Source organism: Phyllostomus discolor, chromosome 8, assembly GCF_004126475.2.
Source record: "Phyllostomus discolor isolate MPI-MPIP mPhyDis1 chromosome 8, mPhyDis1.pri.v3, whole genome shotgun sequence".
In the NCBI taxonomy this organism is placed as follows: domain Eukaryota; kingdom Metazoa; phylum Chordata; class Mammalia; order Chiroptera; family Phyllostomidae; genus Phyllostomus; species Phyllostomus discolor.
The window spans coordinates 21674579-21695272 of record NC_040910.2 but is presented as its reverse complement, the minus strand read 5'-3'; the positions used below and the strand labels follow the sequence as shown (position 1 = coordinate 21695272).

The 20694-nt window shown below is 42.7% G+C and overlaps 1 protein-coding gene across 1 annotated transcript in view; it reads left to right on the top strand.

Moving 5' to 3' along the window:
• Positions 1-19607, top strand: part of CPE (carboxypeptidase E) — a 70661-nt gene extending 51054 nt beyond the window's left edge. The window contains exons 4-9 of the mRNA XM_028520503.2: positions 5410-5527; positions 7000-7182; positions 9570-9709; positions 14673-14772; positions 17107-17225; positions 18821-19607. Of these exons, the coding sequence (XP_028376304.1) occupies positions 5410-5527; positions 7000-7182; positions 9570-9709; positions 14673-14772; positions 17107-17225; positions 18821-18919 (759 nt within the window). The 3' untranslated portion in view covers positions 18920-19607. The remainder of the gene's footprint in view (positions 1-5409; positions 5528-6999; positions 7183-9569; positions 9710-14672; positions 14773-17106; positions 17226-18820) is intronic.
• Positions 19608-20694: the final 1087 nt, after the last annotated feature.

Genomic DNA, 20694 nt, shown 5'->3' with positions numbered 1-20694 from the left:
TTGGCTCCTCTACAGCATTTTACACTGTTGATCTTCTTTTCCAGAATCTTCTCCCTCTTGCTTTGGACAAGTCCTCTTTGTTTTACCTCTTCTACTGCCTTTCGAATCACTGTTTGCTTCTTTCCCTGCGTCTCCTACCTGGGCTTCAGTGCTGGCTTCCAGGGTCCCACCCGCTGCCCCTCTGTCTTTCCTTGGGTTCCCATCCTTCCCTGGACCGTCCAGGTCTCCCGGATCCACGCTTGCAACGGCAGCTCTCACGAGGAGCTCTGTTGCTCTGTTTCACTTGCTATGGAGCCTCTTTGTCTGGTGGCACCCAGAGCCTCAGGCTCGGCCTGACCCAAAGCAAATCCTTTCCCCAGGAAAACACTGTTTTCTCATTGAACCACCATCATCAAACTGATTTTTTCATGGCCGTCACTACTCATCAGCAATTAGTTACCAGATCTCAGTGATTTCACCCCCTGACGCCCATCCGGTCTTCCCCTGCTTGCAGACGCTCTCCACGGCTCTAGGGCAGGCCCCTCCGCCACCCCCACCCCGATGACTGCAGTGGCCCCATGTTCCTGGTTTGGGCTCAGCCTCTCTCCGCTCCATTCAGTTTTCTTGGTTGCTTCCAGAGTGATCGCCTCACACACAGATCATTGCTCTGTGGCTTGAAAAACCTCGCCAGCTCTCCAGTGCCCAGAGATAAAGTAAAAACTCAGTGTGGCAGAATTGGGTGACGGTCCGGCATGGGTTCCCTGCAGGCAGCCGCCTTGGTTCGGTCCTGGCTCCATGCTTCTGTGTGAGTTTTGGACAGTCACTTCAGCACTGTGTGCTTCCACTCCTTTCTCTGAAATACGGAGATGAAAATAGTATCTCCCTCATAGGGCGGTTATGAAGATCGAACCGTTATTACCATTTCGGCATAATTTTCTCGGTGCTCTCTGTCACGTACTTCAGGCTTACCTGGACACAGTGATATCCACCAAACATTTGACGCTCCCACAAAACGAATCGTCTGCACCTTGTTTTCTGTTCTTTGGGGGACAGGGAGAGCCCCTCATGTACGAAAGGTGAGAAGGAGTCCTGTGGGCAGTTCTCAGTTCCTCTTCGATGATTCCAGGCAACACTGCTGTGGCTCAGCCTCTATTCTCAGTGTCTTTCCTACGTGAGAACTTGGAAAGTACGACTTCTCAGTTTTATCATCCTTCCAGGGCCGTCCAGGTTGCCCTTGGCCTCTGGCGGCTGCCACGGACCCGCTCGTCAACCTGGCTCTCATTCTGCACGTACTTCAGTCCACCAGCTCCTCTCTAAGCAAGCAGTTTTCGAGGGATTGTATGTCTCTTTACGTGTTCTGGTGGTCTAGGATGCTCTTCTTTCTCTTCCACGTCCCCTCCTCTGCGAAGCCAGCTTCTGCTCTTCCAGACAGAGCCTTCCTTTCTGTTCTTTGTATGTCCATGGTTCCAGGATGGGGCTCATTGTTGGAGAGCTTTCTTATATATGTTATATTATAATTATTTGTTTATATAGCTGTTTTTCCCTTCGATTCTAGATTTCGATCCCTTGATTGCAGGAATTAGAATTCATATTTGAGTCTGACACACAGTACGCTGAGGGCCTGTTATGAATGCACATGATCCAGCCTGGCAAGCAAATCTCATCTGGAAGGTGTAGCCATTGAAAATCAACAGCTGGAGTTCCAGACAAGCATTCGCTGTGTGGCTGGGATAGTGGGTAGAGGATCCAGGAAATAGCCAGTTCTAGATTGTTGGTCTAAAGTTCTTAAAACCCTCTTGCTTGTACTGAGGATTTATTCCAGAAACCTGGGTGGAGCTTAAAGTCAGGGGCCTGGCCTGAGAAGAGGGCAGTGGGTGCTGAGGATTCTGGCAGCACCTGTTGAGACAGTGACCGAAACACTCCTGTGTCTGAGCCACAGATACACACGTTTGCAGGCTCTCAGCCCCCTAACCATGCAGAGGAGCTGGGAAGGCAGAGGGCCGGGGGCCAGCTGGGGTTACCAGAGGCGACAAGAGGGCAGTCCTGCGTGGTGAGCTATGAGGGTAAGACAGAAACACTGTAGTGGAAGCCCCGTGCTGGTGTCGGCCCACACGCTGTCTATGTGGCTTGGGTGAGCCTGCCTGTGCTGTCTTTGTTAATGAGGAAAATAATTCCCATCACCTCTGAGAAGAATTGTGAAATAAACTCATGTGGATGGGACATCTGTGTAAGTGCCACTGTCATTCAGCCTGCGCTGCCTTCCTCGTCTCTAGCCGAATCTGTGTCGAGCTTGCACAATCTATCAGATGTTTTCGTATTGCTGGCTGCAGCAATATTTATTTAAAAGATGCATGTTTGTGGTGCTTTTAAAATGTTAAAGCTTTCACTTTAAAAACCTCAATGCCAGTACTTCTCGGTAAATGTAAATTGAAGAGGAATATGTAAAAATTAAAGTTTAGTCTCTTGTCTGGAACAGAGGCATGGTTTGTTCGCATTACACGGAGTTTCCAGATGACACTGCCCATTCTCGCTCATCTTCTTCTTTTTCCATCTTTGTTATGAAGACTGACATAGTGGTTAGACCCAGCCCGGTACTGGGCGGGGTAGGCATTTCATTAGTGCTATTACACATCCTCCCTTTCCTAGTGTCCCTTCTCGGGGAAAGTGATATACATGTAGTATCTGTATCCCTTAAGGCGGTCCTGAAATGGCAAGGTTTATTTATGTTTGGTGTGCTAGAATCAGGGGCCAGCGGTGCAGATGCCTGTGGATTCCCACTGAGGAGGCCGGCAATGCGTACGCTGCAGGGCTGGGTGAGGGGAAGGAACCTGTGCTTTTACCAGGTTCTTCAGATGGCCAATTCCCCCCTTGTCCCCCTCCACCCCCGCACCCCCAACCTTGGAATAAAAGCTCTTGCTCCCCTGGAGTTCTTTCCTGCTAAGTCATTTCTTACCTGCTTTTGAGCTTTTTTTTTTTTAAAGGTTAAGTATTTTTTTAAAGATTTTATTTATTTATTTTTAGAGAGGGAAGGGAGGGAGAAAGAGCGAGAGAGAGAAACATCAATGTGCGGTTGCTGGGGGTCATGGCCTGCAACCCAGGCACGTACCCTGACTGGGAATCGAACCTGTGACACTTTGGTTTATAGCCCGAGCTCAATCCACTGAGCTACGCCAGCCAGGGCTGCTTTTGAGCTTTTCCCTGGGTCATATCCACTGTTATCTGGGCTCAGTACCATGACCCTTGGCCTGGATTGCCTGAAAGCAAAGTGGCTTAAAATAAACAATTTTTATTAAATTTATACTTGTCTATAATAGCTAAAGTTGTGAAGAAAGCAGAATAAAAATAGCTTTAATATATTTTAAGGACCGAAGCCATCTAATTGTAGAGCATAACATTAGTGCTATATTTACACTCCTTAAATGAAAGTTTTAAAAATAGGTCCCCGTTGAGCCTGGTTTGCATTAAAGACTTGATCACTGGGTGTTCCAGAAGCTTCTCTGTGGATCCCTTAAGTATATAATTACAGCACCTCGGGGTCTCAGCATTTAGTCAGCCTGAAATACCCTATTAATACTCAAAGAGGAACTTCCTTTATCAAATTGGGGAATTTGCTTGCTAGCTGTTGAGCATACTGATCACATGTATGTTAGCCGCAGTGGACACACGAGTGTGAGAACGAACAACAGGCCACACCTAACAGCTGCACACGACTGACTGTGTGTTCAGGATTGCGCCTTTAACTTTCCTTCAGAGCATAGTTTCTTCAAAGTGTTTTTTATCACAAAATTAATATTTTATTACAAACAAAAAGCTAAAGTGAATATAAATGAGGAAAATACTCTATTAGCCTACAGTCTTAAATGACCACCATTTACCTTTGGCTGTGTAGCCTTTAAAATGATTTTTTATGCATGTATCGACCTATAAATATATGGAAATATGCCAGTAAAGCTTTTATGTTATTAGTTTTAAATCAAAGAAGTACTTAGGAATTTGAAAGTCTGCCTAGTTGCTGTTAAAAACTCATCACATAAAAATATCAAGCTTTTGGCTCCAGATTAATTCTTTGGAATATATTTCTTTCCTCCTTTATTTTGTTTCCGAGATATGAAAGATTGTGACTCACTGAGAAGACAACGTGAATTGCTAAAACTTTTGCCTATATTTTCCAATTTAAGAGGGTCATTTTGAAGTGAACTGATATTTTACAGTGCACTGTGACAGAGACTCAGGCTAGTATTTTTTATAGGGATGATGTTTGAAGTAATTGAAAGGAATTAGAAAAACAGTAAGCAAAAATTGGAAATAAAATCGATCACGTTTCTGGAATTGAACCACCCTAGAAAAGGAACCCTATTCTGTGGTGTTAAAAACAAAATTCAACTGAGTAAATATGAAGATCTCGGTTGTCTTTATTATCAAGCAACTCATGAATCAGGTCTGTGGGGTGGAAGGGCGCTTGGAGGGGTTGTAGGAAATGGAAGGGCGAGGCAAGGGTGAGGCAAGGGAGCTCTTAAGAAAAGAAAAGAAAGTATTTCTTTAGACCCAGGCGTCTTCTGGGGGGAAGCGAAAAGCAAGGCTTTTTATCATGCAAATTGCCTCTTGTTTCTTTGAATGCCAGGAGACTACCTTACTGAGGTTTGACGATAAAATTCCAGACCTGTTGGTTGATTACGATTGTATTTCTGGGAGAGATTGAAAGAGCAATAGGTCAGGTGTTAAATCCAGGGTTGGCATCATGGATTTTAGCACAAGTGATGCTATTTTGGGCCTGTGGTTTTCCCTTTAACAGGGTTCAACTATTTTCTTTTCTCTTTGTCTTATCCTTAGCTATTATTAATGCTGAAACATCAGATGGCTATATTCCAAAATTTATAAGTGATTTACATGCTTGTTTTCAGAGAGAGAAAAGCTGGCAGCCCACAAAAGTAGAACTTGTAAGGAAATTTAAATGCGATTAAAATATTTTTTATTGTAAGTCGAGGGAAACATAGGGATGGAGAATGCTGTTCATACAGGAAACTTTTTTTTTTTTTAAGATTTTATTCATCCATTTTTAGGGAGGGAAGGGAGGGGGAAAGAGAGAGAGAGAGAGAGAGAGAGAGAGAGAGAGAGAGAGAGAGAGAGAGAGAGAGAGAGAGAGAAACATCAATGTGCTGTTGCTGGGGGTTATGGCCTGCAACCCAGGAATGTACCCTGGCTGGGAATTGAACCTGGGACACTTTAGTTCCCAGCCCGTGCTCAGTCCACTGAGCTACGCCAGCCAGGGCCTGAAACTTTTTTTTTTTTTTTTTTTTTAATGAAAATGAGCCACAAAGTTGTTGACCAGCTTTTAGGTGGTTTTTAAACCTTTTCTACCTCTTTTCTGTCAAGCGATCTGGCTGATGATTGCCAATTTATAATCCTTTTAATCGCCAATCTTCAATACAGCTTGCTCCGGAGACCAAGGCTGTCATCCATTGGATTATGGATATTCCTTTTGTGCTCTCTGCCAATCTCCACGGAGGAGACCTCGTGGCCAATTACCCGTATGACGAGACACGCAGTGGTAGGTGGTCTTTCCGTTTCTCTAATTGGTTCATAGTTCACAGTTACTTCACAAGGCTTTGTAGGATGACTTTCTGATATTCGTCTAAGAACTCATCATTAGGTGATTTTGCCTGTAGAAGTTCATATGTTTAACAGGAACATCCCCTAACTATTTCACATGGCATTGGCCTCGTATATGTGTGGCAGGAAAGGACTGTACCTTTTTAAAAAGGTTTATAGGAAGAGAAACATGATCTCGACAAAATACTCAGACACAAAGAAAGGGAAGAAACAGAAGTCATGAACTTAGGCCATTCCTGGGCACTGGTAACATGGAGAGGTCATGGATGTTATGTAGCTTTGTGTACAAGATGGCTTAAACACGGAGGCAGCCTCTCAGCCCTGGACCAGGGCCCCCGTGGAAGTACATGTGTGTCTCACCGAGCTCTTGCATTGTTGCGTTTGGAACCGTTAGTGGTGGTGTCAGGGAGGGAACGTGGTGCTTTGATTTTCTCTGACATATTTTCACTAAGTTTCAAGCTTCAGCCAGATAGATCATTGCAGCTTAAGTTTTGTTGCTCCAGGAAATTTCCAGCTTTGGGTAGATTCTCAGGGACCTTTAAAGAGTTAGCTCTTTGCAAACACAGAATGATAATTTTGGATATTGGAAACTTTGAGTTTTGAAGAAAGTCTTTGGTAAAATATTGTTAACATTTAGAGATTTTTGTGCCGTGTCAATAGCTAGGAAATATAAAAGCCTGGCATATTTTAAAATACATGAGTCAGAATAATATAGTGTATTAAAAATACTATTTGTTTTCATAACACACATAGGAGATTTTTTAAAACTCTAAATTCAGATACTGAAAAGTGTGGGTGAGAGTGGGTTATAGTGGCTATGAGGTTAGTACAGATACATTTTTTAAAAAATTAAAAATTATTTTTTTCAATTACAGTTGACATACAATATTATTAGTTTCAAGTGTACAACATAGTGATTAGACATTTATATGACTTACAAAGTGATCATCCCGATAAGCCCACTACCCACTGACACCACACACAGTTATTACAATATTGTTGTCTGTATTCTCTGTGCTGTACTTTACATCTTTGTGACTATTTTATAATTGCCAACTTTACAAGTACATTTTTTTAGATTAATAATGTCAACAATGGAAATCTTACTGTCCTGCCAGGTCTAGTTTACTATGAACGTATCACTTTTTCTTGTGAAGCTCTGAATTCATAAGTAAAATGTACATCCTGTGAGGTTTTTATTTTATGGTATTAGCAGTGGAAGTTATATAACCTAAAAGCTAGGTGTAATTGCTGAGTACTTAAAACTTCCTTTCTTTCTTACAGTGATGTAGCTAAAATATACATATAAAATATACATCAGCAAGGGGTCAATGCTGACTCACCCTTCAGAAAACATGCAGTCTCCTTGGTCCCTGCCCATTACTTTAACCTTGTGCCTTTATTTTCTAGGTAGTGCTCATGAATATAGCTCCTGCCCAGACGATGCCATTTTCCAAAGCTTGGCCAGGGCATACTCCTCTTTCAACCCACCCATGTCGGACCCCAATCGGCCACCGTGTCGCAAGAACGATGACGACAGCAGCTTTGTGGATGGGACAACCAACGGTGCTGCTTGGTACAGCGTCCCAGGCGGTGCGTTTCCATGTCACTCTTCAGTTCCGTGGTAGTTGCTTATTTATAGTTACCGTTCGGATTTAGAGACTCTCCCATCCTCCTTAACCACTAAAAAATAGATAATCTATAGTTCATCCATTAAAATTAGTTTTCTGCATGAATGATTGCTGTATATAGTTTTGTTTTTAAAAATCAAGATGCTAATTGAAGAGGTATAGGACACGAACGGGAGATGTCCATTAGGAAAATAGACATTGAATATTAACTACCCTACTTTTGAAATTCTGGCCTTAAGGAGTAAGACAGCATCCTGATTATTATGTTAGTCATGCCTGGACTGTAGGTCAATGTATGTTTCAGAGGGCAGGCTTTGACCTTTCCCATATGTTGGGCCACATGCTGTTTTGTTTTTATTTTATTTTAATGGAGACTATTTGATGTGGACTATTTATTTTATATTCACTGCTGTTGTGAGCACTATTAGGTCAGGAAGCTCTTTGATGGAGTCTGAAAAGGGAAAAGCTCATGTATAGCATCTTCTAGAAAGCATCAGTGCACGCTCGTGGCTCCCTCTGCCCCGATGTGGACCTTGCAGAGACCTCTCTTTCCTGGCTACTCAGGCCAGTCACAGTTGTGCAACCCTTGCCTCTACCAACGATGCGTACGTAGTGAAATGTAAAGACACTGATGTTTTTTTCGTCCTTGGCTAAGAATAATATTCTATAGCCTACTTAAAAGTGAAAAAGAGAATTAATTCGGACAGTAGCAGTGCTACCTAATTATAGGATTTTGGTTTGTTTAATATGCTTCTTCTGTTGAATTATGCCCTGAGAAAAATATTCTTCCTGATTTCTTTCTTTTTGATACATATTTATCCTGTTGTAATTAATATTTTGCACTAGGTCAGATCAGATTTAGCACATTCTACCTCCCCTCCCCCATGGCTTGAGAAACATCAGATTTTAGGATTTAGACTATGTCAAATAAAATGGGAAATAATTTTATACTTTAGTTTGTCTAAAAACCTTAGTAATTACTTTGGAATTACCTTTTTGGACAAATAGTGCATTGTCTACAGGATATTAAGTTATCTAGATCAGTTAAATACCAATAATATGAATAATAAGATTGTAATCATAGTCAGTGGTTATGTACCACAACAATTGAATGGTCAAAGAAAGCTGTGACTTTCTTTAGCAATATAGTTAGTGAGTGAAATCAGCGTTTTAGGTCAGGTATTTTAGAAGCAGAACCTGAGACAGGGGTTAGGGTTCTCATACTTTGTTGAAGGACTGTTTTTTAGGGAAAACCCTGTATGGAAATGGGGGAAGCAAGGTAAGGAAGGAGAGAGAACTGAGCAACGATGTGGTCAGAGGTACAGTCTAACCTTGGCCTGAACCATTGGGAGGAGACCCGGAAGCATAAGTTACAGGCAGGGTTGTCCTGGCCTGAAGTCAGGGGACCAGACTTTGGTGCCTCACAATCAATCTATAAGTCACTGATTGTGAGATTTTTTTCTTAATGTAGGCATTTATCACAGCAAACTTCTTTAGGACTGCTTTTCCTGCATTCCATAACTTTCGGTATGTTGTGTTTCTGTTTTCATTTGTTCAAGATGCTTTATTTCTCTTTTGATTTCCTCTTTGACCCATTGGTTGTTCAGGAGTATAATGTTTACTTTTCTGCATATTTATGAATTTTCCCATTTTCCTCCTGTCATGATTTCTAGTTTCGTATCACCGTTGTTATGAAAGATATTTGCTATGATTATTTCAGTCTCCTTAAGTTTGCTAAGACTTGTTTTGTGTGACTTGTCATATGATCTATTCTGGAGAATAGTTCCATGTGTGGAACTATTTTAAGAAGAATGTGTAAACTAGGCATGTGCCCTGTCCGGGAATTGAATCCACAACCTTTTGGCTACGGGTTGACACTCCAGCCATTGACAAAGCTCCGGCCACACCAGCCAGGGCTTTTTCAATGGACTCCCTACACTTCCTCAAAGACACTCTATTCATGAGTGATTGTCCAAATCGGTGTTCTTTGGGGAGGAAAGACCATGGAAAACTCCTGTTTTGCCACTTTGATGACGTCACTCCCCTGTCGTGTTCTTTGAAGCCGACTCCAGCGATGTGGCTGATATGTGAGCACCTTGTAGCAGCAATGCATTAAGCCACATGATCACTTAAGAATCTGAGAGAGTTTGTGCTTCTGAGGTAGTAATCATTTCCCAGGTATGTTATTCTGTTCTTCAGGGTAGGTGATTTTTCTTGTGGTTTCCCTAAGGCTCCCCCAAACGTATGGCTTGTTGTATCTTTTACTCGGCCCTCAGCTGAACAGAACAGCCTGTGTCGAGTTTTGGTCGCCACATGCATGCTGAGACTTTCCATTTGGTGTTTTGGCAGGAATGCAAGACTTCAATTACCTGAGCAGCAACTGCTTCGAGATCACCGTGGAGCTGAGCTGCGAAAAGTTTCCACCTGAAGAGACTTTGAAGAGCTACTGGGAGGATAACAAAAACTCCCTCATTAGCTACCTTGAGCAGGTAAACACAGTCTCCAGGGTAAGATGGAAAACTGAAGAGCATTTAAGCCTGGTATACAGTAGTCTCCTAAGAGGAGCCCCATCTGGGGGAACGCATCTGACCCAGAATGAGGATGCTACATTTGGAAAATGTATCAGTCGTGGTTCAAATAGGCTTTCATTTGTCATAGGTGTTGCAGTTCATGAATATGCACCAAGAACTGATTGACCAGCAGGGTTGTGGGGAAGTGAGGGAAAACCCTGTCTTCATTCATATTGCTCTAAGCAAGGGCAACCCAAGGACTGACCTCCATCCTGGTCACCTTGGGCCCGTTCGACCTCCCAGGCAGAAGTAGGACTAGAATGAGCTAAGTGAGGCATCTAGGATTTAAGGGGGCATTCAGTCTCAAAGTCATGCAGGCATAGGGTCAGCCCCTAAGAGTGAGTGTGTCCTTAAATCTTGTGCTCCACCTGCCGTACTTGTCTCACACTAAACTCAGCTCAATTTGAGATAATAATAATGATAGCTTACATTTATTGGACATTTACTATTTCCCAGGCATTCTTCTAAATGTTTTACGTGTAGTAATTAATATGTTTAATCCTCACAACTCTATGAGGGAAGCTATATCAGACAAGATCTGGTGTGTTCAGGGTGGTATGGCCGTAGACAGAGGGAAGTTATATCATCTTTTGTTTCTCCATCATCGTGACCGTGATCGTGATCATGATCATGATCATTGTCATCAAAATCTCTGAATTAAAAAGGAGGACTCAGGGGCATAGAGAACTTGAGCAGCCTGCCTGAAGTCACTCAGTCAGAACCTAGGCTGCTTGTAGTTCAGAGTCACTGTGTCGGGGCACCTCTCGCGACATAAGCCTCGATCTGCACCAGCCACCTATGTAGCCATTCCCATGGGATCTGTACAGAATTTGGGAGCATCTCACCATCTAGCAGAATAAAGTGCCTTCCCTGCCCAGGCCAGTGCCCTGCCAACCCCACATCTCTGTGCTGTGTAGACAGTGGCACCAGGGTGGTGATGGTGCAAAGCCCTGAAGGCCGTTCCCTGTGTGCGGTGCCTCGGCAGCTTTCAGATTCCGCCCTGCGTGTGGCCGTTCACATCCAGAGTCGAGTAGAGCGGTGTGAGTTTCATGTGCCAAATAGCCCAGACTAGTTTTAAAGTAACTTCACATAAACAAATGCTATTTAAATAAATATATAGCCATTTGCATGTGTGCATACATTCATAAAGCAGATACATATAAATCCAGTGCATTTAAAACATGTAAAGTCAGCTTAAAAATTCTTTTACACACGTCAAATATCCATACGAGGGGCCTCACTAAAAGGGACCGTCATGGAAAAATAGATCCACGACCACAGACAGTGATGTTCGGAAGCAGCCATTGAACAGGACTTTGTCAGTCAGTGGACTCCCGCTGCATGTTAGCATGAAAAGGTATCTTCAGCAGCAAAACTGAGGATTTTAGCCACGTTGGCCCTGGAGCAGCTTCAGTGGGGGGCTCCTTGTAGGGGAGTTGCACTGGAATGGGTCTTCTGAGAGCACAGTTAACTGTACAAAGGATTTTGGGGGCAGAGGAAGTAAGACAAGGCTATTTGCTGTGCTTTCCACTTCCGTGTCAAAGAGTGCCCCCTTAATACAACGCTCTTCATTTTATATAAATATTTTTCAACAAAAATTGATTGAGCTACCTTCTTGTCTTTGGTATCATGTGAGACACTGGGGCTCGTGGCCACCCTCAAGAAGGCTTCATATTAATGGGGTTCAGAAACATGAAAACCTAATTACAAGAGAGGGTGATAAATGCAAAAACAAAGGTTAACTGTAAAAAAATGACAATATATGGAAGGGTCCCTAACCCAGGCCTGGGACTCAGAAAAGGCTTCGTGGAGCTGGACCATAAGATTTACTATAGTTGATTCCAATAAGATTATTACTCTTAGTTCTTGAGAAAAAAATTAATACAAAACAAAGTTAAAACATGAATGTGTGCCATTAGGAAAGAGGAGAATAGTTGACACATTTATTGTTGCAGGTGGGCATGCATCAATCGACTTAAAAGCTCTATAAAGTTATATAGAAATAATCTGGAAAGAAGAGAAGCCAGGTCATGCAGGCCTGTTTTATGCCACTTGGAATGAGAATTTGGCCTGTCCCCACATCTGCGCGGTCTGCCCCTATCAGGCACCAATGTTAGGGTGCAAGCCAGGTAGAGAAGCAGTGAGAGTGGTGTTTACCATGAGCTCCTCAGAGCACAGTCCAGTTGGGGTCTCAGAGTTGGGCAGAAGATCAGTGAAGACTGCCGGAAGTTCTGTGTTGAAATTGTTTTCTTGACAATAAACAGGGCATGGTGGTGATTAGTAATTGAACACCTGGGCCTAAAATGTAAGCCTGGACTAGTTTACAACTCCTGGAAAATAGGTGATTAGGAGATCTGCTTCTGTAATTGGTTGAGAGGAAATTTCTTGCAGAGTTCTAAAGGAATGTTTGCAGGAACTGGAATTGTAAACTTAATTAGGCAGGTGGTTTGCTAAGGAGAGCGCCCCACTCAATAGCTTTGGAACAGTTTAGTTCTCAAGATTCCCAAAGAATTTCCCATGGGCACCTGCTTCAGAGTTATCCAGGTTCTTGTTAAAAATGGGTTTCCTGTCCCACCACCGCCCGAGTCTGCATTTCAGCAAGCTGCCCGTGACATCTCAGGGCACAAGGGTGCAAGGGCTGCTGATGTCAACAGCTCTAAGCGACCGTGGGGAATCCTCTGGATTGTTTTCTTTTTTGAGCATTACAAGGAGGAACCAGTGTACTGAATAGCTTCTCTTCTCCAGTTACGAGTGAAGTTTTCACTTCTGTGGTTTCATTTGCAAACACCGGGAAGGGACAGGGTTTTCCAATTTACGTTCATCTGGAGTTGTGACAGCTTATCACACTTTGATTGAGATTTGTCACTACCATGGAATTTTTTAAACAGAAACGTTTTGCTCCACGCTTGGCATATCAGTGATGGACATTTACTTTTTTATTTGTTAAACCACAAGCTGTGATGCCTTGGGTTGTAGAAGCCGAAAGAAGTAAAGTCGTGGTTATTGACTGGGTGTACTCGGGCCTAATGCAGGTGAATTGTACGTATGTTCTAGAAGTGATGGTGTGACTTATCTGCCAGTGCTGAGGCGATTTCACCCTTTCATTTCTCTAAGGTTTATACTTGTAGTGGCTCAAGATGCATAAATTCACCCCCACAGTTTTCTCATCCCCAGGGACTCTTTTACCATGTGAATTCCACTCAGAAAACTAACTTTTTATGTTTCCAGTGACTAAATTTTAACCTGTTAATTTTGTTTGGCTAATTCATAACTCGGTTTTGGGGGAAAATCAAAGATTCATTAGGTCCTAAAAATGTTTTTCTTTATTTTTAAAATGTATTTACTCTTTTCACCATAGTGGCTGCCAATAAAATGATCATTTGTTATACCAACAGCATGTATAACTTTTTCCATTTTTTAAATTGCCTCTAGAGAAAACAGTGTGTTACTTCTATGGAGTTTCAGAGTTTTTATTTTTTAATCGTAGTGAGGATATTTCTATTTGGGAAACCAAGTATACCAAAATATAAACTTACAATTTCAACACATTTTCAGTTATTACAAATTATAATTGTATATACTTCATTTTTAACCAAATGCACTACCTTCTATAGAAAGGGTGTCCCAGTGATCTATTGCTACAGAACAAACCACAGAGGCTGTGGCTTAAAACATCATCAATTACTGTGTTATTGCTCAGGGTTTTTGAGGAGTCAGTCATTTGGGAATTGCCTGGCTGGGCGGTTTTGACGCCCAGTCGTTGAAGGTCAGGTGGTGTCTGGAGCTGGAGTGGGGGTGCCGAGGGTCGTGGGGGGCTTCCCGGGCATCTCTCCATCTCCACGTTGATGGGGGTCACACCATGTGGTCTCCCTTCTTGTGGTTTAATTTGGGCTTCGTCACACCATGGTGACTCCAGAGGTTTTGTTTTCTTAAAAAATAGAGCATGCAAAACACTTGCTGATAATCCGTCATCTCTTCCATAAAGCAGTGTTCCGCTGACAAATTTATTCCCCGATGGCAAAGGGATACGTGAGACCTACTCTGCCTCCTGTAGGGAACAGTCGAATGTCATCAGTAGCGAAAGAAAAATCATTTTCTGGGGCCAGACTGAGAAGCAATCTGAGCATTTGGGAGATCGGGACGTATTTTGTTAAGTAATGAAACTTAATATATTACCATTTAGTATTCTAGAGGCAGTACTTTCTTAAAGGCCTGAAGTGACTATGTCACTTCAAACATATACTGACTTAGTTGAATTATTTAAAAATAAAGAAAAAAGCTGTCTTTGTAGTTTGCATTGCAAGAGTTAGTTGATGGCTTCAATTTAACTCAAGGGCATTATTCTCAATCATCCTCTTCCAATTTATTTCTGACTACAATGTCCAGTTATGAAGTTCCCTGATCTTTCATGCCACTTACTTTCAACCCAAATAAGAACGTTAGTGGGTTTAATGCCAAAGTAGTTTCAGTATATATCTTTTTATTAGAATGAACACGTATTTAATGGCTGTAAAACTCTTGTCAACTGACAGTGACCACGTAAGATGATCACAGGTGACCAGTTTAAAACAGAAAGGAATAAAATGTGCCAAGACCAGAACTGTTTTACAGATATGACAAAGTTTCTATTTTTGTTTTAGTGGTTCAGAAGGTACCTGAAAGTTTTTCTTTGACTCAGAACAAGATACCAATTTTGGGAGGATTACTTCTCATTTGTCCCCTTGAGAAAGAGCAGAATAAAGACTGCGAAAAACCTTCAGGGGCCTTTGGAGCATGTTTTGCGGATCTATAGTGTGTTATGAGAAAATAAGGAGATGCTTGCTGTGAGATGGGTTTTTAAGTCATTTCTAATGAGTTTTGTGATTGTTCTTGACCTTCACAGATACACCGAGGAGTTAAAGGGTTTGTCCGAGACCTTCAAGGCCACCCAATTGCCAACGCCACCATCTCAGTGGAAGGAATAGACCACGATGTTACATCCGGTGCGTATTCTTTGCTGTGGTCTGAGGCTCCAGCATTATCCACAGGAGCACCATTACTTAGTATCACAGTTATAATTCTTATGGTGTTCTAAGCAAACCAATGGACTGCTTTCTGTCTCATTACTTCCTCCCTCCCAGCTTTGATCTGGTTGAACTTCCTCTGGGGGAGGATTCAGGCAGTGAGTGACTCAGGATGGATGGCTGCTGCGTGTAGAAATCAGGGGGCAGCAGATGGCGCCCTGTCCTCGGCTATCTCCCTGCAGAGCTGCGAGGTGGCGCCATCCACTGGAGGTTCTCGGTCGTCTGTGAGGCACAGGAAAATGCACTTGCTGGCGTTCAAATACCAGCGTCTTTCCCATCTCTCTGAGGAAGAGGGGCCAGCGAGCTGTGCGCTGGTGGGCCTCAGGAGGGAACGAAAAAAGTAGGAAAAAGAGAACTGCCAGCATCTCATGTGTTTAGGACTTCTCATGCGTTTCTTCATTTAATCATATAGTAAATCCAGGCATATTCAAGGTTAAACAGGCTATTGCAGGATGGAGGTTGATGTCAGTTGTTTTGAAGTTTAAACCACATTTCAATTTTCTCAAACCACGTGTACCAGTACCTCTGTCTTAACCTCCATATTTATAACTTGTGTTTTAAATCTTTATCACATATCCTCTAAAACTTCATGTATTTATTCAACAAAGACCTACCAACAACCCACTAGGTGCCAGCTCACCTTTGTCCTCTTAGCCCTGCAGGAGGTTGGCTTTTGAGACAGCACCCAGGCTTGATCTGGCCACAAGCAGCCTCTCCTGCCTGTGAACCCTGGTGTGCCTGCCATCACAGATGTTACTTGCTCTGCAGTCTGTAATGTGAAAATTTTAGTAAAATCTAACCTGGGAAATAAATACAGGTAGAAAGGAATGAAAACAGAGGGTGGGTTTTGTAACATGCAAGCCTTTGGGGGCAGGACAATGAGGAGGAACTGGCAGTGGAGTCCAAGGCAGGGAGGGAACTTCACATTTCCCTGGAAGCCTAGAACTGTTTTAAGAAAGGAGAAATGCTAAAAAGTGTCCAGTGTGCAGAGTCTTGACAAAATGAGCTTCAGTGGGGTGGTGGGAGCCTGATCAGGGGGGTCCAAGAAGGGAGAAGAGGAGAGACCTTATAGACAGAGAATAGTGCCAGTCCTCCAGAATTGTTCTGGAAAGCAAAGAAGATAAAATGAAGTGCTGGCTGGAAGGAGATGTGGGGTCCCAAGGTAGTCTGGAAGGGATGGTGACGGGGACCTGTTTCTTTCGGGTTGTTTCAGTTTTCATTGCGGAATAAGATGTAAAGCAGGGACTGAGAGGGAGGATGAAAGCTGTCTTAGGGGTGTTAGCAAACAGGAGAGAGTGTGAATTGTTCCCTGGGGCCTTGCTGCTCAAGGTACGGCAGTGGCCAGCAGCTGAATTCCGTGTCACCCGGGAGCTGGTTAGAAATGCAGAGTCTCAGGCCTCCCCCCAGAGCTAGCGAGTTAGAATTTGCATCTCGATGAGTTTCCCAGGGATCTGCACTGATCTAGAAAAGCAGGAGAGGAAAAGACTAGCGAGGGAGGCACTAGCAGGAGGCAGGGCAGTCCCATGACCTGTGTAAGGTTGGTGTTTATGAGTCAGAGACAGACCACATCGGAGTGTGCCTTCCCCAGCCCTTTGCCGCCACATGGGGCAGGCAGAGAGCAGAGAGCTGGGAGTTGCCCAGAGCTGGTGGTTTGCCAGGCACGTATCACCAAGTGGGAAAAGCAAGTGAGTGCAAGGCACGTGCGTGAGAGTGGTTGTACTGGTGCGCTCGGAACCTCATTTCGGGGACGAGAAACCACGGATACTTGGAGAGTGAGAGGGTGAGAAATGTAACTCTGCTTAAGAATTCTCTGGAGAACTTGCTGAAGACAGAGTGCCTAGGAGGCCATCCAGACCAGCATGGCTTGAATATCTGGAAATTCCTAGCAAGTGCCTCAGGAATTGTGGCGGGACTATCTTTGGGCCACACTTTGTGATACCCTGATCTACATGCTCACATCATTAGGTCTCCACCTGGCAAGGTACATGGCAAGAATCAAGAAGATTCTCTGACCCCGCTGCCTGGGGTCTCTGGGTATCTTGTTATTCCTGATATGCTTATGAATAACCACTATCTTAGGAAATTTACTAAAGATAGTTTCACTTTCTTCAGTAATTGCATCAAAGTCCATTAATATCTACTTTAAGAATGGGAATAAAAGGAGTTGAACTGTGGTCTAGTGGGTATTCCTTAGTTGGCATAACTATGCATTTCACACATGTGCCTTGTGTGTGATATTTTGTTTCCTTACAGCAAAGGACGGCGATTACTGGAGACTCCTGATACCTGGAAACTATAAACTTACAGCCTCCGCTCCGGGCTATCTGGCTATCACAAAGAAAGTGGCGGTTCCTTATAGCCCTGCTGTTCGAGTAAGTAATCATATTAACAGCTAAGATTTATTAAGCACTTCTGTGTGTTAGGCATAGTTAAAGGACTTGTATTCCATCTTCACAATAATATTATAAGGTGGATACCATTATCCCCACTTAACAGATGAGAAAACTGAGTCCTAGCAAAGTTAACTTGACCAAGGGCTCATTGGTTGATTTAATACCACTCAATGTGAAGCTCTGTTACTATTTCTCAGTTTTTGATGAGATCCATAAGAAAATCAAACAACCTAACAAAATTAACCCCCCCTTTTTTTCTTGCCACATTGATTTCAATCTAAATGAGGTTCTGTTCCATTTATCTTTTTATCTCGAGTACCTAGGCTAATTCTTTACGCAGTGGGTATTCAGAAAAATAAGTTATGCCTGCAAGATAATTTTAGGCATTAGCTAAACATTTATTAAGCACATACTATGAACAAGACTCTCGCCATCAAAAACTACATTAAATTTAAGTAGATACCATTTCTTTTGCTAGCAAGGTGATGGCAATGAGACCAAAACTTCTCTGAGAGCAGGATTTTACCACTGTCTTTGTATCCCATTACCAGTACCATGGAATGGCTTACAGGACTTCCAATCAAAAGGCTCACTTGAGAAGAATTTATTTTACTTCTGTTTCTGCGCCCACAGTTTGGAGTATCTATGCTTGGGTTTTGCAAACAAAAATATCTTGAGTTTTTAACTGGTGCTTTGGTTTTGATTGTGTATACATGTATACTTGGCTGTCTGTGTATTTAAATCAGGAGGGAAATTTAGGCAAATGAAATCTGGGGGAAAAAGTAACCCTGGAAACAGGTTGTAAAAGTTTCAACTGTTTCAATCCTTAGCCTTTCTACGACGTGTTCCTTCAAGGAGGTTGTGAGCGCCACCATGTTCCTAAATAACCAGGGGCTCAACTGGCCAAATCAGGGGACTCTCAGCTCCATCTGCAACGAGGCCCAGATAGCTAGAGGGCCCGTGGAGGACTGGGGTTGTAGGCTGCACGGGCTGAATATCCTTTATGTGGTGGATTCTCCATGGATGAGGATGCCTAGTTCACCAGGAGGCCTGAGTTCCCAGGCACTGGCCTCGCTGGTAGTTTGGACGTATATGGAGTTTCTTCAGCGGATTCAGGATTCGGGGAAGCAGAGCCTTGTGCTTTAGGATGTCAGGACACGGAACTGCATGTTCCCTCAGCGATTAGGAGAAAATTCAAGGTTGTCAGGAGAAGCTGCCTGAATATTCAAAGGAAGATAATTAATTATAAATTACATCTTTTTACTGGGAGGGGGAAAGACTGCCTTTATGTGATCTGCCATTAAATAATGTGCTTTTAGATAACCCCACAAAGCTATTATATTAAAGCACATTTTAAATACAATGTTGTTTGATTATTTTTTCCCCCCGAAAGTGTCTTTTATCATGAGAACTTTTTAAAGGATATACTTTAATTCAAGTGGTGAATTTGTTCTAGTGAGTTTATTCACATGAGTTTATTCTGAAAGCTCTGAAATTACTCTTATTTTTTTAATTCCAGCTCTTAAGGGACATGTGCACTTTGGTAACGATATATTCCTGATTTCCTTTTGTAGGTTGATTTTGAACTGGAGTCATTTTCTGAAAGGAAAGAAGAGGAAAAGGAAGAACTGATGGAATGGTGGAAAATGATGTCAGAAACTTTAAATTTTTAAAAAGGCTCTAATTAGCTGCTTTTGTTCTGTCTGTATAATGTAGTCTGATGTAATGTGGCCATTTTCGTTTAGATTTTATGCAGTTAATATTTAACATTGACTCCCTTTTTAATTGTTTAAGTATTAATAGACATTACTTCAATAATTACACTCTTAGGTAAAAATACAATAACTTGGCCTATTTCTTCTTATATAACATTCATTTTCCTACATATATTACACAAAGGATGGTGGAGAAGGTTTACGTGATGTGGCCATGCAGTATGCCATGGTCATTTACAATGCAGGACTTTTTGAGTCATCCTAGCTTTTAAAAATTAATGAAGTCCTTTTGATGTAATTGGTGACTGTCACATAATGAATGTCGTAGGAAAGGTCAACAGATACAGCTTGGAGCCGTGAGCACTATATTGAAAGGCCTAAAAAGCTCAGTATAAATTGTCATTTGTCTCTTGTGCTGACCAGCTATATAAGCATGATCTTTATGATGCATTTTTGATGGGAAGAAAACGTAAGTGTTTAGCAAGAGGTTTTACGAAGGGAATGGAAATCGACTTCTTGGCTTGTACATATAGGGGCTGTACAGCCCTCTTACTCAGCCTGTTAACACTACTTCCAAGTTTAGGGTTTTCTCGGGTTGTAGACTGGCCCAGAATTGCATTCTAAATTAATAAAGGTTTAAAAATATCCCCATGGTCTGTTTTTTAATTCTCTTATGATTTTGGTCTAGAATGGTGGTCTTGTGATTAAAAAAAAATGTATTTCCTTGATAGTTACCTGTCATTCATTCATCTCTCCATCCTTAACTGTGTGTACTGATGGCTGTATGCCAGGCGCAGTGTAGGCTCTGTGGGTATTTAATGTGGTGGACAAAAGGTTCTGATTCCTTGGACCTTATGGGTCATCTGCGGATACAGACTTTGAATATACACACAAACGACTATGTAATTATGAACTGTGATGAGTAACATGACAGGGAAGGATAGTATGTGGAGAAGGAGCATGTCAGAGCAACTTAAGTTGGACTGGGGGGGTGACTCGGGGATGACCCCTCAGTGCATATAAGCCCAGACCTAAAATGTGAGTAGGTGTGGGCAGTGCAGAGTGACTGAGTGTAGGGGTGTTGTGTGCATGTGTGTCTCTGTGTGGATAGGGTTGATGAATGTTCCAGGTACAAGATTTAAAAAAGTAGTGTCAACTGTTGTAATAATAGATTCCCAAATATATAATGGCTTAAGCACGATAGAAGTGTATTTCTTACTTAGGTACCTGTCCTGGGCAGAAGACAGAAAGATGAGATGGCTTTTCTGTCCAGTCATTCTGGGGCCCATTCCGACAGAAGATCAGCAAACTTCTGCATGTGGCCGTCAAAGCTGCATGGTGGTCATCCCATAGCAGACAGGAGGAAAATCCATGGAGGAGCCTGTGGAGGATGTCCTTCAGGGGCCAGGCCTGGAAGTGATGTAGTTGCTGCTCAGATCACATTGCCTAGAATTGTATTCCCTGTCCACAGTAACTGCAATGCAGTCTGGGAAATGTAGTCCAGCTGCACACCAAGGTGGATGAGGAGAATGTGGTCTCTGGTGAGCATCTATCAGGCTCTGCCACACAGAAGAAACTGCAGATGCAAAGGCCTCTGGGTAGGAAAGCACACAGTTTGCTGGAGGACGAAGAAGAACGGAACAGCTGAAGCAGAGAGAGGTGGGAGGTGGGGAGCAAAGGCCAGAAAAGTGTAAGGGACAACATCACACAGGACCTTGTGGGCCAGAATTGAG